Genomic DNA, 18,701 nt, shown 5'->3' on the forward strand with positions numbered 1-18,701 from the left:
TGGAGATGACTCATTGCATGTACAATGTTGGTACAATTCTGGTTCTCAACGGTGTAGACAACTAGTAGCAAATATTTTTGAATAGCAAAATTTGGTGTCACCTATATCAATATGGCCAAAAGCTTTGTGCAATGCCCGTCGAGAATTGAGTATAAACTATATACCATATAGCTTCTTTGTAAATTTTTAATCCCTCTATCTGATTTATCTCATATTTGAATAATAATTTTTTTTGCGTTTTGTGTAAAGCATATAATCTTGTTAAGCCCAATCCAAATCACAATAAATTATTGTTATTATAGTTTTCAAACTTTTTTTTTGAAAAACAATTTTTGTTTTTAACTAACCAAACATGTGTTTGATTTCGACAATATAAGAAAATTGTTTTTCGTTTTTATTCTTAAAAACAAGTTTTTGGAAACAAAAAATAAAAATTGTTACCAAACATAACTTAAATCTTTTGTTGAGGATATAAATCAGATAGACTCTAGACTGTAAAGGTTTTGTGAGTATAGATTAATTGTAATTGTTTCTTCTCTGGTTAATTACTTAATTTTCCAATGGGGTTGGTTATCCCAAGAGTACGTGGTTTTTCTTTTAAAGAATTCATCAAAAGTTTTTCATTTCGTCAGCTAATTTGTATGTGCCTTGTACTATGTTTTCTTTCTTTATAAATTTTTGTGATATTTGTTGTGGCTGTGCAATCAATCAGTTTGTTAACTCTGAATTTAACCATAATCAATTCATTATCCACTGCTTAGGTTTTTAAAGTCTAAATCTTATTTTTCAATAAGTCCATCTCTAAGAAAAATAATACTTGGTCCTTAAATATTGTAAATTATTGTTGTATCCTTAATAATATAAGGATACTTTTAAACAAAGCCTTAGCTAATTTAGTCATAACCTCCAATATGGAACTGATTTTTTCTTTGTTCTAAATGGATAAAAACCAAGGTAAGAAGGTTTGGTAAATCAAAAGTTATGTATGGTATTACACCATTTTGAAACGCAATATGATAACTAATTTTAAATAATGAGGCATCATATACACTGAGATATATGAACATTTGATATTTACTTTTAGAGATATACCTATTGATGAACCAGAAATTTATGGTCGTCATTACACAAAGATCGTCGTTCACCCAGAGAAGACGTTACGTATTTATTACACACATTGATGATGAAATGTAACGGATGGAGCAACAGTCTTAGAATGAGCTGTGATCTCCAGACAAAGATTCTGTAATGCACTAGCCGTTGAGCATAAATGCAGTACATCATTGCCCATTAATGAGGCACGTAACTATAAAAAAGAAGACAACAGAAATTAAAGGTACACACAAATACTCTACGAAATCACTCTCAACTCATTTTCTCTCTGGAATCATTCTCTCTTACTGACTTAAGCATCGAAGGCGGTTTGGCTGACGCCACACCAGCGTGTTACTCTTCCCCTTAGTTCATTTTGCAGGATTCTTATCCACGGAATTGACCCCATTCACAACATCGTCCATCTACTATGACGAGGAGCTCAACTGTTGATTTTTTGCATCATCAGTTTGGTGCCATCTGTGGGAACGCTAATCATTCAAGCCATCTCTCCCAGTAACAAAAGAGTTTTTCGAAGTGTAAGATGGAAGCAGAACCTGGACCTCAGCCAGATGCTGTGCAACAACAACAACAAATCCAAGCCCCCTTGGCTAATGTGGAAGAGCTAACTTGCCAGAATGAAGAGCTATGAAAGACGATGGAGTCTCAAAACGCAGAATGTCGGTGAACAGGTGAAAACCAAAATGAAGGAGAATCGAATTCTCAAGCCAATAGGCAAGACAGAACGTCAGGAGAAGATACTACTAAAATGGAGAATGAGCTCCGCAACATGAGGAAGGAGGTGGACGAACTAAAAAGTGCTATGAAGGACAAAAGCAAAGTGAATCTGGATGGGATGATTTAAAGGATGGACTCACCTTTCTCCATTGAAGTACTGAACCGTCCCTTCCCGCCAAAATTCTGTCTCCCACAATTGGAGTCATATGACGGTTCCAAGGATCCTTTGGATCACATTGAATCATTCAAGACATTGATACTATTGTAGATGACCCTAGACGAAGTGATTTGTAGGGCATTCCCAACAACGCTGAAGGGAGCAGCTAGAGTATGGTTCAGCAAGATACCCCCAAGAACCATTGCAGACTTTGAACAACTCAACAAGGGTTTTGTTCGTCATTTCATTGGGGGGCAAAGGCACAAAAAGCCAACTGGCTATCTTATCAACATTCAGCAAGCCAAAGGAAAATCACTAAGACAGTATGTCACTCAGTTCAATAAAGAGCTGCTGCAGGTAGACGACACTAAAGATCAAGTCATCCTAACAACCTTCCCAGTAGGATTGCTACCAGGAGATTTCTTTTTATCAATCACTAAAAGTCCACCAAAAATAGTAGTAGAGTTGCTATGTAAAGCTCAAAAATACATGAATGCGGAGGACGCAATGCTCGCAAAGGAGATGAAAGGGAAAAGGAAGAGAGATGAAGGAACAAATAGCAATCGGGATAAGAATAAGGAGACACGAAGTGGCGGACAGACCACAGGGAAAAAGAAGGAGCTTCCAGATAAGAAACCCAAGTTTACCAACTTTACTCCTCTAATAATGCCAATTGAGCGGGTCCTTATGCAAATAAAAGACGATCCTTCCTTGCAATGGCTGAAGCCAATTAGCACTCATGTAGAAAGAAGGGACAAGAACAAGTACTATAGATTCCAACAGGACCACGAGCATCATACTGACGAATGTAGGCACTTTAAAGACCAGGTGGAACTTTAATTCGATAAAGGAAGTTGCAAAAATACGTCAGAAAGACGGAGCCATACAGGCACCAACAGAAGGATGACTAGGACAGAACTCCAGAGGTAAGGGATAGCAAACCCCCTGCAGGAGAAATAAAGACGATCTTAGGAGGATTGACGACAGGTGGAACGCTGAAGTCTCTGAAAAAAGCACAGGGGAGAGAAATAAACAACGTCAATTAGAGGGTCCCTCCAATGAAGATGCCAAAGAAAGACGAGCCTGATATTGTCTTCTCTAAGAGAGACAGTCGCGGCATCAGATAACCTCATGATGATCCGCTGGTAATCATGCTCAAAATAGAAGAATTTAATATCCACCGAGTGCTCATTGACAACGGAAGCTCGACAGAAATCGTCTACTTGCCTGCGTTTTAGCAGATGAAGTTAGAAAAGGATCAGGCCTTTCTCCTCGCCTCTGGTAAGCTCACAAGGGATTTCTTCCCTAGAGGCATCGTCACTCTAACTGTGATTGCAGGAACTTACCTAGCGCAAGTCACCAAGGAAATTGATTTCCTCATAGTTGATTGCCCTTCAACATACAACATCATCCTGGGAAGACCTACACTTAACAGACTAAAAGTAGTGATGTCAACATATCACTTGAAGTTGAAGTTTCCAATAGCCTATGGAGTAGGAAAAATCAGAGGAGACCAAGTTCTGGCAAGAGAGTGCTATCAAGTTGCCCTGGCATCGAGAGAGAACTACACATGGGTGATCAATGAACCAGAACCCATTCTTGAACCATCAGAAACACCACAAAAAGTTAAGATCGTCCCAGGAGATTTGACAAAGGTATTGAAGATCGGAACAGCACTCCCAACCTTAGAGAAAGAGAAAATGATCTCCTTCCTAAGGGCAAACCAAGATGTTTTCGCTTGGAAATACGAGGATATGCCCGGGATTGGTAGGAAGATCATACAACATCATCTCAACGTCAACCTAGAGTGCAAACTTGTGCAACAAAAACAGAGAATATTTGCACCAGAATGCAACGAAGCTGTGACTGAAGAAGTAGAGAAGCAACTAGAGGCGGATTTCATCAGGGAGGTATTCTATCCAGATTGGCTAGCAAATGTGGTTATGGTAAAGAAGAGCAATGGCAAGTGGAGAATGTGCGTCGATTTTATAGACCTGAATAAGGCCTGCCCAAAAGACAGCTTCCTTTTGCCAAGGATTGACCAGCTGGTAGACTCTATTGCTAGACACAAGCTATTGAGTTTCATGGATGCATTCTCTAGATACAATTAGATTCTTATGGACAAAGACGATTAAGAGAAGACCTCGTTCATCACTAGCCAAGGATTATACTGCTACAAGGTTATGCCCTTTGGACTGAAGAACGCAAAAGCCACCTACCAAAGATTGGTGAATCGTATGTTCTTTCACCAGATTGGAAGGAATGTGGAGGTATACGTGGATGATATGCTAGTGAAAAGCAAGGACGAAGCCAACTACTTGGATGATCTTAAAGAAACCTTCAATACACTATGTAAGTACAATATGAAATTAAACCCTGCAAAGTGTGTTTTTACTGTTGCTTTAGGAAATCTTTTGGGATTCTTGGTGCCCCGACGGGGAATAGAGGCAAATCCAGACAAAGTAAAAGCAATAATTGAGGTCGAATCGACAAAAACAGTGAAGGAGGTACAGAGCTTGACAGGGAAAGTTGCAGCCCTAAACAGATTCGTCTCTAGGGCAACAGACAAGTGCATGCCATTTTTCAAGGTATTGAAAAAAGCCTTTCAATGGAATGACGAATGTGAGGAAGCCCTTGCCAAGTTAAAGGAGTACTTGATGAAACACCTCTATTAAGCCTCTTAGTGATGGGAGAAAAGCTATTCCTCTACTTAGCAATATCCAATATTGTAGTAAGTTCAGCACTGATCAGAGAAGAAGGGAACGTTCAGATGCCAGTTTATTATACCAGTCAGGCATTCCAAGGAGCAGAAACGAGTTACCCAAGGATGGAAAAGATAGCTTTCGCATTATTGGTCACCTCCAGAAAGCTTCGTCCTTATTTCCAAGCACACCCCATCATTGTCATGACAGACCAGTCCATAAGAAAGACAATGAACAAGATAGAGGCAGCAGGACGACTCATTCAATGGGCAATTGAATTAGGCTAGTTTGACATCGAATATCAGCCTTGAGCAGCAATCAAAGCCTAAGTACTGGCAGACTTCATTGCAGAATTCACTTACCCTTTCAAGGAAGAAGAACCCCCCATGGAAATATGGACGGTCCAAACAGACAAATCAACCATAAAGAAAGTGGGAGGAGCAGGAGTAGTTCTTATACCCCTAGAAGGAGAAATACTGAGGTATGCAGTCAGGTTATAGTTCACAACAACAAATAACGAGGCAGAATATGAAGCATTGCTAACAGGGCTGAGTCTAGCAAAGGCTCTAAGAGCAAGGAACCTTATCGTCCAAGCTGATTCTCAGCTAATAATTGGACAAGTGAAAGGAGATTATGAAGCCAAAGAAGAAAGGATGCAGAAGTACTTAAAGATTGTCCAACGACTCTAATAGCACTTTGATAGTCTAGAATTTGTGCACATCCCTCTAGCCAAAAATTCAGAAGTTGACTTTCTAGCAAGATTAGCCTTGTCAGACGATTAGAATGTGACCCCCGAACTATGTGTAGAGATAAGAGGGCAGTTGAGCACAAAAGGTGAGTAAGTTATGAAGATAAAAGAGCAGGATGAGTGGATGATTCCCATCATCCGTTACTTGAAAGAAGGATTGCTCCTAGAAGATAAGATGGAGGCAAGGAAGATACAGATCAGGGCAGCTCGCTTCATCATCATTGACGACGTGCTGTATAGAAGGGGGTATTCACTCCTATATCTAAGGTGCGATAGTTCAGAAGAAGCAAACTATGTGCTCTGCGAGATACATGAGGGAACCTGTGGAAACCACATTAGGGCAAGATCTTTAGCAGGAAAGGTGCTCAAAGTAGGATATTACTGGCCAACCCTACAGAAAGACGTGTACAACATCGTCAGAGCATGCGACAAGTGTCAACGCTTCACAAATGTCCAAACGAATCCAAGAGAGACAATGACGCCCATCTCTTCACCATGGCCCTTTGCGCAATGGGGAATTAATATTATGGGACCATTCCCTCTAGGGAAAAAGAAACTCAGATTTCTAATAGTCATAGTTGATTACTTCACAAAATGGGTAGAAGCAGAGCCAGTGATGACAATAACAGAGGCTAAAGTCACAAGCTTTGTGTGGAAAAATATTGTTTGCAGCTTTGGAGTCCCACATGTCATAATATTAGACAATGGAAAGCAATTTGACAACCCCAAGTTTTGAAAATTTTGCCAAGACTTAGGAGTCAAGAATCACTATTCTTCTCCGAGACACCTTCAGGCCGACGACTAAGTAGAAGTGACGAACAGAAACTTGCTCAAAATTATCAAAACTAGGCTAGAGGGGGCAAAAGGGGCATGGCCTGAAGGACTACAAAATGTCCTTTGGGCATATAGGACGACCGCAAGAGTTCCAACAGGAGAAACACCATTCAGACTGACATTTGGCATTGAGACCGACATACCGGTGGAAGTAGGACTGACGAGCTACCGAGTCAAAACATATAAAGACCAGAAAAATCAGCAAGAGCTTAACAGTAATTTGGACCTAATTGATGAAGTTAGAGAAGAAGCTATAAAGCGAATGGCCAAGCATAAGGAACCAATGGCCATATACTATAACATAAAGGTTAAAGTGAGAAGGTTCAACACAAGAGACCTCGTCCTTAGGAAGGTGTCACAAGCAACAAAGGATCCATCCTAAGGAAAACTTGGACCAAGCTAGGAAGGCCCTTATGAGGTAATTCGTCATTCCAGAGAAGGCTCTTACTACTTGAAGTCTTTAGATGGCTAGGAACTACCTCGACCATGGAACATAGAACACTTGAAAAGGTACTACCAGTAAGAAACACTTTACATTTCAAGTTACCTAATTTTCATTTCAGTATGTATGACGACCATTACTTTCGTCATTCATAAAGTCAATGATACATGAAAGCATTATCCATGCGTATTTGTCAATGATTAGCCATGATCTGCCATGTGCAATACATACTTATCAACAGTCATCCATGATCTATCACTATCAAAATGTGTGTAACGCTTAGGAGTCATCCTTGGGAGACATCTCAAGGATCTCCGTCATTAGAATTTCCAACAAACAAAAGCTATTCACACATAGTTAACGGTATCATAGCCATTAAATCTGATGGTACACAACTACCAAAGCTGACTAAATCAGAGTTGTTTGAATACAACCAACATAATCGTCATTCAAGACGAAATAAAAAACGATTAACCTAAAAGATGCTCCAATAACATGACTTTAAGTCGCGAGTAGAGCGCAACATCGTTATTCAAACATGACTCCATAAAACGTTGTTCAAACATAGCTAAAAAAATACTAAGTTGTTCAAATACAATTAGCATCATCATTCAAAAATGACTCCATAAAACGCTGTTCAAACACAGCTAAAAAATACTAAGTTGTTCAAACACAACTAGCATCGTCATTCAAACATGACTCAATAAAACAGCTAAAAAAAATGTTAACTTATTCGAACACAACTAACGTCGTCATTCAAGCATGACTCAATAAAAGCTGTTCAAATGTAGATTAAGTACGAGAGAGCTGTTCAAATATGAACTAGAAATAAAAGTTGTCCCAGCACAAATAAGGTTTTCAAAGCATAAAAGAGTTGGTTACTACAACTAAAAGCAGGAAAACCGTAACCTAGTCTATCATCATCAAAGAAGTTGTTTAATTGCCCAAAACAACGGGCCCAAAAAGAAATATTGTTCTTGCCTTGCAAGGAAATGAAAAGAAAAAGGTAAAGTTACTGCTTGTTTGGGACAGGATTTGTGGGGATTATAACAGTGGCCTCCTTCATTCCCTCGGCAACGTTTATCGCTTCCTCCGTCACATTCTCCGTGGTGGCCTCAGCAGACAGGAGCTCTTTAACAACGTCGTCCACGGCCAGACCAGAAAGGTCCAAGCTAGGGTGGTGTTTTGCTATCCATTTCACGAGAAGATCAAAGCCCTCCACAGAGTACTTGGACAATTCATCAGAGTACTCATCAAAGTCTTTGAAATCCTGTATCACCATGGCCCCAATGTTCTCCAGCTTCAGCTCTAGGTCACCAATCTGCTTGTCCTTCAGCTTGCAGAAATCCTTCTCCATTTGTAGGCTCTTCTCCAAGGTTACCACGGGCTCCTTATCATTCTCTACCTCAATAGTAAGGATGGCTACCTTGTTCTTAAGCATCTCATTTTCAAAGGATTATGACTTGGCCAAAGGCTCAGACATGGCCACCTTCTTTTCTAAATCCAAGAGCTTCCCAGAAACGAATAGGGTCTCCCCCAAACCCTACAAAGAAATTTGCTCTTAGCAGAAGAAAAATAAAAGAAAAAAGAAGAAGCAGAGACGACCACCAACACATACCTACACAAGCTTTTGGATGTGAGACGACATCACCTTATCAGATGACTTCACCATCAGAGGGTTCAGATCATCCATAGAAAGTGCCTCGTGGGCCTTCAAAGCTGTTGCATCAGGTTCATCCCAAAAGGTAGGAAGAAAGGATTTACCACTAGCCTTTTTCTTCTTCTTAATCTCTTTCCCACCAGAGGCAATCATCTCCAATGACGAAGTAGGAGAGGCAGGGCGCTTAGCAGGCGAGTCAGCAGGAGGAATTGATGTCACAAAGTCTTTCTTAGAACCATCACCAGTCTTCTTTTTAGACAAGAGACCACTAACGGTTCCACCCTTGGCCTTCTTCTCTTGAACCTTAACTAATTTCTGTTTGCTAAACCTAGTTGTCATTCCTGAAAGGAAGAAACAAAAGTAAAAAAAAAAAAAAAAAGAGAGAGAGAGAGAAGAAAAGAATGAAGAAGGCAGAAACACGCACTTTTTTTCACAATTTCCAAACTTTTCCGAACCTTAGTAGACGGTTCCAGACCTAGAAAGTGCAAAGAAAAAGTCTGAGGAAAAACGAGCTCGTCAAAATCCTTGATGGACTCGGATACTCCTTTACTTTCTCAACACGGTGTTGATACCTCTTCTTTAGACGAGGATGCTAGGAAACTACAAAACAAGGGCACCAATGAGCCATCTATCATTGTCACTAATAAAGAAAGAGGAAAGCAATCGAAAAGACGAGAAAGACGCACCAGACACAGGAACTCCCCAACTACAAAAAAACTTGGGGGCTTTAGACATCTCTCAGACATCTCTTAGAAGCCCTATCCCACGGCTTAAACTCATAATAGTTGGGGTCCTTGGATTTTCTCAGACGATAAAAGTGGGGAATTCATCCCTACTAATGACATCCCCATCATTGGCAGACATCCATACCACTATACAAGAGACAAGAATCCACAAGGAGTTAGGCACTAACTGTGCCAGAGCAAGATGCAAGTAAGAAAAAAGTTCCCTAACAAAGGGGTGAACAGGGAAACGAAGGTCTTTGGTAAAATCAGCTTCATAAAAACAAACCTCAGTGGCATAAGAGTGACAAGCTCTTTCTTCGTCACTCAGGATCCTAATTTTTACAGAATCGGGGAACTAAAATCTATCCCTGATCCGCTGCTCGTCCTTCCTCGAGAGGGAATGCAAGATAGTCCAAGCCTTATAGGGGTGGAAACAGAAGCAACTTCCGAGATCACGCGATCATCAGACGAAGATAACCCCATCTCGAGATCACTAGACCTTATTTCAGACATCTTTAATAACCTGGCTACCCTAGCAAAACGAGAAACTAGAGGGAATAATGAAGAAAGAACAGAAGTGTATGGATAGTCCGCCCTTACGAAGAAACTAACTCTTTCAAGACACTCCCACTCCACAGACTCGAGCAAACAGCCTAAATGAGTAAAAAAGAATGCTATCGAGGGACAAGCTACCCTAACAGTGGAATAATCTACCATGGAAGAACCACAAAAAAGAAATAGAAGCATGAAGGACTTAAAGGGAACGCAGGACAGAGAAAGGGAGCTTAGAGAAGAAACAAACCCTAAAATGGAAATTGAATAAGGAAAAAATACAAGGAAAAGGAAAGAGGAGGGAAAAATGCAAAACAAGTGGCCAAAATACGCGCAGGAAAACCGAGACATGTCTGCACGACGAGTGCATCCTGGCCATACACGTGGCGCTCAACCGCTCAAACATCAAAACCGTCATAAATGCGTAGCACACGAAATACGAAGCGTTAGACGGATTTGTTCTTATCTCGTCTAAAAGACGAGGAAATGAACAAAGGGGGCAACTGATGAACCAGAAATTTATGGTAGTCATTACACGAAGATCATCGTTCACCTAGAGAAGACATTATGCATTTATTACGCACATTAATGACGAAACGTAACGGATAGAGCAACGGTTACAGAATGAGCTGTAATCTCCAGACATAGATTTTGTAACACATTAGCCGTTGAGCATAAATGTAGTACATCATTGCCTATTAATGAGGCACATAACTATAAAAGAGAAGACAACAAAAGTTAAAGGTACACACAAATACCCTACAAAATCACTCTCAACTCATTTTCTCTCTGGAATCATTCTCCCTTACTGACTTAAGCATCAGAGGTGGTTTGGTTGACGCCACACTGATGTGTTACTCTTCCCCTTAGTTCATTTTGCAGGATTCTCATCCACAGAGATGATCCCATTCACAGCATTGTCCATCTGCTATGACGAGGAGCTTAACAGTTGATTTTTTGCATCATCACCTATTATGAATTGAATCCTATATCTCTAAATATTAAAATAGGAAAAAAGTATCACTAGTGTACAAGACAATGATTCTCATATTCAAGTTTGTAATGAATGTGATAATGATATAGTTATATGTGATGTTGATAATATGACGTTAGAATCATTCGATGTGAGTAAAAATAACGGAATTATTGAATGTAATAAAAATATGACTATATGTGACATTGGAACCATCTGATGTAAGTAAAAATAGGGGAACTATCAAATGTAACAAAAATACGACTATATGTGATATTGGTACTGTCTAATGTGACAATGGAACCATCTGATGTGAGTAAAAAAAACAGGAACCACCGAATGTGATAAAAGTACAGTCATATGTGATATTGTTATCGTCCAATGTGACAATGGAACTATCAAATATAAGTAACAACTGAATGTGACAAAAATAAAGTCATATGTGATGTTGGTACTATATAATATAAGGCTAGAACCGTCAAATATGAGTAAATAATAATGAACCACTGAATGTGACAAAAGTACATTCACATTTAATGTTGATATTGAGTAATGTGATAATAAAACTATCAAATGTGAGTAAAAAGTAGAGGAACTATTAAAGTCATATGTGATGTTAGTATTGTCTAATGTGAAGATGGAACTATCAAATGTGAGTAAAAAATAACGGCACTACTGAATGTGACATAAGTACCGTCATATGTGATGTTGGAATTGTCAAATGTAAGTAAAAGATTACGGAACCAATGAATGTGACAAAAATACGGTCATATGTGGTGTTGGTATTGCATAATGTGACTATGAAACCATCAAATGTGAGTAAAAAAAGGGAACCACCCAATGTGCCAAAATACGGTCATATGTGATGCTGATATTGGCCAATGTGACTATGGAACTGTCAAATGTGAGTAAAAAAATAAAGGAATCACCAAATGTGACATAAGTATGGTCATATGTGATGTTAGTACTGTCAATGTGAAGATGAAATCATCAAATGTGAATAAAAAAAAAAAGGAGAAGCATTGAATGTGATATAAGTACAATCATATGTGATGTTGGTACTGCTTAACGTAACGTTGGAACCTTGTGAGTAAATAAAATAATGGAACTACTAAATATGACAAAAAGGTATGGTCATATGTTTTGTTGGTATCGTTGAATGTGATGGTGGAACTGTCAAATATAATGTTTTGGTAATCTGGTATAGTAGATTACTTGCTTGTGGATACCATACCCCGAAAAAAGGGGTATGGTAGAATTACCCATATAAACAATATGGTTTTTTTTATTATTGAAAGATTTTGTAATGAAATAGAATTTTTGACGTCATTAACTAAAGAGTACATGTATTATTACTTAGCATATTTATTGGAGGGATTAGAATTTTCTCTACTTTCTTTTTTGTTGAGGAGCATATTTATTGGAGGGATTAGAATTTTCACTACTTTCTTTTTTGTTGAGAAGAAGGATTTCTCTACTTTATAATTTATTTGCTTATATATAAATTTGATAGAAGATATTGTGATATCATACACACTTTTAGATTTGTGAAATTTACTATATATTTTAATCATAAAATGGTTTCTATTTATTTATTTTAAAGCAAAATGAGGATATCACCAGTCATCACATAAACTTTTCTTTCTTTACCATTAAAGGAAATCAATTAATGTAAAGAGTTGTAGGGACATGATTTTTAACGACCCAAGAATGACAATGGGTTCGTGTGTAATGGGCCCGAACAATATAATTTGTAGAGAGTGGGCTTGAAAGGCTTGCCCTTGGTCGCTGGACAACGGTATGGTCTTGATTTAATGGGAGCTCCTACAAAGGTAGGTTTGGCCTGAATAGCTAAGCCTTACATCGATGTGACTTGAAGGGTTTGACTCCTCGGACTTAGTCCGAGGAGCATCACATTCTCACCATTCTTCTTTTTTTTGTAGGATCCTTCCATCCTCCCCTCTCTCTCAGCTCTCTTTCCCTTTTATACTAATGTTTACTTCCTGTTCTTCATCTACGTGTCAGTTTTGCCTTTTTGGGGTAATGACTCGTCCTATCAATCCATACGTCAGAGTGGTTGGGGGTGGTTGGGAAAAGTTAAATAGCATGGTCTGGAGTATGGGCTTGTCAGGTGCAGGGCTCCACATTACGGTGTTGGCAGCTTTCTCCCTTGTACTGCTCTTGTACTGAGTTCATCATTTTCTTCAGGGGTTTTGTGAGGTGTTGAGCGTGAGATCGTCCTCGGCCACATCCTTGGGCCTTCAAGGAGCTTTCATCACGTGTCCTCGGCAATAGGGCTTCTCGGCTTGGACTTTGGGCCCTTAACACAAAGTGGGCTGGGATCTCAGATTTCGGGCCCCACAATAGCCCCTCAAAATCCTGCTGCCCGATTTTTAGTTGGGGAGGAGGGTTTTGGTGATGTTGGGCCCACATCATGGCTCACTTAAATTCTGTACTCTACTAATATTTGTGTTTTTCCCTTTGCATGTGAGACGTGCCAAATTAAGAGGCACTCCTTTATTCACTCACGCGGAGTCCTTTGACGTTTCAGTACTCGAGGCGCGCCTTCACGAGGATCTTCAGATCCTACGGCTGTGGATGGTGTTGGAAATTGAGCCAAGTCTGCCTTGTCCGTAGCATTCCTTGGAAAGCTGCACCAATTGAATGACACCACCTTACCCTTTATATAAGTAGGATAGGAGGTTATTCTCCTTACATACAAATCCTTCGGCTCTTTTCAGAATCATAACCCTTTAGCTCTAATCACAGTCTCCATATCCAGTGCTATCTACCTTTAGGGCAATATGTTTAAGACACGGGTAGGGGTAAAGGAACTACATCCGCCACAGAAGCGCCGGGTCCTTCCGAGACTCAAGGTGGTGTGGTCTGGACAGGGGAGGCACAGATTCAGGATAATCTTCCGTTTTGACAAGGGGGAAATGGTATTTCTCCCTCTTTCAGTCAAAATCCGAAGCAAGTACTGGTCGCATCAGATTCTTGGTGCGTCAGAAGTAAGGTTTTCCGCCATCAGCGCCGTCTGCTCTATCGCAGGCGTGGTTACGTGGAGGCTCATCAACTTCTGGCTCCCTGCACCTTTTCTTCAACGGTGCTAGCCTCAAGTTGGGCTCCCTGCACCTTTTCTTCAACGGTGCTAGCCCGAAGCTGGGCTCTTTTGCTGCCTGAGTTATAGGCATGTAAAAGTATTGAGAAATGGTTTCCTTAGACAACATGTTGGAGCTGCTATATCTCTCTTTTATGCACCTCTTCCTCTGTTTTTGTCTCATTTCCCTGTATCTTTTCTTTCTGCTTATGTAGTTAGTTTCAGTATGAGCTTATTAAGCTCTTTCATTGTACGCTGTACTGTTTCTTTGTCTTAATAAAAGATGAATTTGTTTCCCTCTAAATATTTTTCTTTTCTACGGCAATTACTTTGTGAATGAGTATGCTACATGTATATTTTCCTTTAATGATAGTTAGGACAGGAAACCTTGTGACAAAAAACTACCAATTTGAACCTATTGAAACTATCAAATGTAACAACACCAATCAATAGCAAATTAAACTTATGAGACTAACCGAGATAACGGTTGAGTGTACCGCAACGCGCGTGAGGTAGGTGCTCGAGAATGAGGAACCCAAAATAATCCATCCGAGAGGGTTGCCGAGTAGTGTGGAACTTTGGCCGTGTTTTCGATAATACTTGGCCTCTGTTCCGAGGACCGAGGTTTGATTGTACCGGGTTGTGCCCAAAACTTGCATCATTTATTTTTTATTTAAGTAGTTGGTTTTCCCATAGGCTTGAGTCCGAGGACCATACAAGGCCTTGGTTCTGTCCAAAACTTGTATTTTTTCTGTTAAGTAGTTGGTTTCCCTATAGGCTTGAGTTCGAAGACCATACAAGGCCTTGGTTCTGTCCAAAACTTGTATTTTTTCTTGTAAGTAGTTGGTTTCCCCATAGGCTCGAGTCCGAGGACCATACAAGGCCTTGGTTCTGTCCAAAACTTGTATTTTTTCTTGTAAGTAGTTGGTTTCCCCATAGGCTCGAGTCCGAGGACCATACAAGGCCTTGGTTCTGTCCAAAACTTGTATTTTTTCTTGTAAGTAGTTGGTTTCCCCATAGGCTCAAGTCCGAGGACCATACAAGGCCTTGGTTCTGTCCAAAACTTTTATTTTTTCTTGTAAGTAGTTGGTTTCCCCATAGGCTTGAGTTCGAGGACTATACAAGGCCTTGGTTCTGTCCAAAACTTGTGTGTGTTTTTATTTATTTATTTATTTATTTTTCGAAGGTTAGCCCCTCGACCAAGGTGGGGGGAGTTAGCTTGAGGTTAGAAGCCCCTAGCGGAGAGTTATGTCGGAACAACAACAGCATGTCGTTGGAAATGGAGGAACCTTCGCAGACCTTTGCTTGACAGAGGCTTAACTCCACCGCCACCTATGCCAACGCACAAGCCTTTCCCACAGACAGCGCCAATTATAGGGACACGATTTTTAACGACCCAATAATGACATTGGGTTCGTGTGTAATGGGCCCGAACAATATAATTTGTAGAGAGTGGGCTTGAAAGGCTTGCCCTTAGTCGCTGGACAACGGTATGGTCCTAATTTAATGGGAGCTCCTACAAAGGTAGGTTTGGCCTGAATAGCTAAGCCTTACATCGATGTGGCTTGAAGGGTTTGACTCCTCGGACTTAGTCCGAGGAGCATCACATTCTTACCATTCTTCTTTTTTTTGTAGGATCCTTCCATCCTCCCCTCTCTCTCAGCTCTCTTTCCCTTTTATACTAGTGTTTACTTCCCGTTCTTCATCTACGTGTCAGTTTTGCCTTTTTGGGGTAATGACTCGTCCTATCAATCCATACGTCAGAGTGGTTGGGGGTGGTTGGGAAAAGTTAAATAACATGGTCTGGAGTATGGGCTTGTCAGGTGCAGGGCTCCACATTACGGTGTTGGCAGCTTTCTCCCTTGTACTGCTCTTGTACTGAGTTCGTCATTTTCTTCAGGGGTTTTGTGAGGTGTTGAGCGTGAGATCGTCCTCGGCCATATCCTTGGGTCTTCAAGGGGCTTTCATCACGCGTCCTCGACAATAGGGCTCCTCGGCCTGGACTTTGGGCCCTTAACACAAAGTGGGCTGGGATCTCAGATTTCGGGCCCCACAAGAGTCATGTTACTTAGATCAATCAAGCTTGTAGGGAATCTTTTTCTTCTTTTTTTTTCTTTTCTTTTTTTATAGGAAAAAACTTGAAGCACTATTATTAAGGAAGTTTGGGTAAATCAACCTGATAAACAAAAACAAATTGTTGTGGAATATCCTCCAACCACACAATAAAATCCAACACAAACCTAGCACACCTAGTTAAGCTCTGAGCCACTTTATTATCTTCTCTTTTAACAAGAGTGTAACGTAATTGAAAGAAACCAGCTGAACAACACACTTTGACATCAGCAATGAGAGGACCATAGCAAGCCAAAGACTCACCATCTTAGGATATAGTTTTCATGGGGACTTCAGAATCACCTTTTAAGATAGCATTGACAATTCCCAGTTCAGAGGCAAACTCCAAAGCTCTTGCTGCCGCCAAAGCTTTAACTTCCACTGTGAGATAGGCTTGGGAGAGTTGTTGAGAAAGTGAGGCCATAACCAGACTTTGATGATCCCTGATAACGACTTAAATACCCAACATATTCTCTGCTACGAAGGAAGCTCCATTGAAATTGATTTTATACAAACCAGATGGAGGGGGATGCTAGATAGTACAAGGCCGATGCTGCTAAGGTGGAACGTGAGGAATTTACAGCGTCAAGAATTCATCCATACTATATACCTGGGCAATTAAATGGAGATTGCATGAAGGCTGGGATAAGCGTACCTGATTGCGTTGATTCTAGATGGACCATGCAATTGTCATGAATAGTTAAGAATCTCTTCCACATTTTATGATCTAAGAGAGCAATTCTTTAAAGCCCAGGAATTGGTGAGTCCTACGAAATTCCCATGAAGCTTGATCAGAGCACACTACGTCGAGCCCGGGGCTTAACCAAAAGGCATGTAGTGGAGTCTCCAAATTTGCCTAATAGTGATCACAGATCGGATTATCCAGGACAATATGTTGGACTAAGTTCTGTTTTGTGGGGAATCTTGGAATACCTTCTTTCATGTAGAATCAGTTGCGTTAGATACATATATCATCTTTAGAGTCATGCCACAATATTGATTTTATGTGTTATCTTTACCTCTTAAATGAAGTCTTAAATTGTCAAGAGTCTTATAATTCAACGGAAATTTTAGTTGTTTTCAAGGAAGACATTCATGATAGAAATTGAGCTATTTAGGAATCAAGAGGGACCACGTCCCCCCTAGTCCCAAAATTTGTAAAAATATTTTATTTTATTTTTTTTGTTAAAATTCAAAATTTTAATTGTTAGGCTTTCAAAAAATATGAATTCCCCCCCCCCCTCCCCAAAGAAAAAATTGTAGTATCTCATTAAAAAAAATAGTGAGACTTCAAATAGGTTATGTAAATTGTATAAAACATTCCACTCAAATTCAATGTTTTTGTGAAAATAATACATAACTATTCTTTAGTGATTCTAATACAATTATATTTAAGGCATGTGGCTAAATAAAATTCATTTTCAAATCTAAAATAAAATACTTGTTTGGTATGAGTAATAAAATATTGTCCGGAGAAGTTTCAAGTTTTGTCAATCTAATTCCAATAAAGCACTCTTTAGACTATGCATTCAATATGCTTAGTTTTGTCAATTATTTTTCCATCAATTTATTGTGATTTTTGTTCTTCATATTTTCTAGTATTTATTTATTTTTAATCTTGGGATAAAAAAGTGCAAAGTTACATAAGATGTTGATTGAAAAGAGAATGAGTTTTTTTTTTTTTGAGAGATTAATTGGAATGATAGTTCCAAAAAATGATTCTTAATTGGTGTATTGCTTTGTTATTTTTTGGGTAAAAAATAAGTGAGATATATGCTAGGTATCTAGTGTATTCCAAAAATTTCTTAGTAATTTAAATGGTATATGAATTTATTTTTTTGAAATAAAAATTCAAGTCAGTACAAGAAACACGGTTTATTGTGGCACTCCAAAAGCGCCGCTAAAACCAATAAAAGTGTTGCTAAAGGCACATCTAACCTTTAGCAGCAATTGCTATTGCGACGCTTCAAAGCGCCACAGTTAAGGTGCCGTAATAGACCTATTGCTGTAGTAATAAGAACCGCCACTGTATAGGTACCTTCTGGCAGCGAATTTTGTTTATTGCGGCGGGCTTTCCACCGCTACCAAATAAGGTTAGGATTTGGTTAAATCAACCTTTAGTGGCACGCAATAAGCGCTGCTATAGGGTTTCATTTAAAACATTCCAAGTATACTTTTAGCGGTGCTTCTGACCGCTGCTATAGGCAACTTTTTTTCCCCCAATAACCTATTTACAAAGAACCTATAATACTAATAACTTGTTTACAAAAAATCTATAATAATTTTGGCCCTACTAATACAATACCACAAATGTAACTAATACAACACCACAAATGTTTCCAAACTAACACAATATTAACATAAGATCAAATAGAGAAATATATTATCAATATACATAACAGTGTCTACAATACCATCATCATTATGTAGACACTTGATTTTGCACCCATGATTTAATCAAGGAGAATGACTAGAATGACCATCCATGTACCCAAAAATCATGATTGCATTACATGCATTAATTTGTTCATTGCATATCATAAAAATGATCTCGAGGTTCTAACAGTCGCGATGGTATGCCCAGTTTCCAAATCAGATTGTTAGATCGAAAGATATTGCATGATCAAGTTTGCACGGTCAGCATGCATTGTGTCTAGGTAGAGTCGACCACGCATGATTAATTTAAATTAATTTTGATTGGTTAAACAATTAAAATTAATTAAATAATTTTGTGATTGGTTGATAGTTAGTGTCTAAAATAGGATTGCTTACATGGGAATAAAAGGGGATAGTTGGATAACAATAAAATTGTGGATAATCTAGACTTTATCAAGATTTATTTTAGAGTATTTATCTATAAGATAAT

General features: G+C 39.2%; 2 protein-coding genes across 2 annotated transcripts; both read left to right on the top strand.

The window, feature by feature from the left end:
• The first annotated feature begins 1,861 nt into the window (after positions 1-1,861).
• On the top strand, positions 1,862-2,827 carry LOC126712420 (uncharacterized). Its single transcript, XM_050411745.1, has 2 exons — positions 1,862-1,933; positions 2,099-2,827. The coding sequence occupies exons 1-2, from the start codon at positions 1,862-1,864 to the stop codon at positions 2,825-2,827; spliced, it is 801 nt and encodes a 266-aa protein (XP_050267702.1).
• Positions 2,828-3,228: 401 nt separating this feature from the next.
• LOC126712428 (uncharacterized) lies at positions 3,229-4,098 on the top strand. The gene has a single exon (XM_050411756.1). The coding sequence runs from the start codon at positions 3,229-3,231 to the stop codon at positions 4,096-4,098; it is 870 nt and encodes a 289-aa protein (XP_050267713.1).
• Positions 4,099-18,701: the final 14,603 nt, after the last annotated feature.

Source organism: Quercus robur, chromosome 1 (genome assembly GCF_932294415.1).
Source record: "Quercus robur chromosome 1, dhQueRobu3.1, whole genome shotgun sequence".
Taxonomy (NCBI): domain Eukaryota; kingdom Viridiplantae; phylum Streptophyta; class Magnoliopsida; order Fagales; family Fagaceae; genus Quercus; species Quercus robur.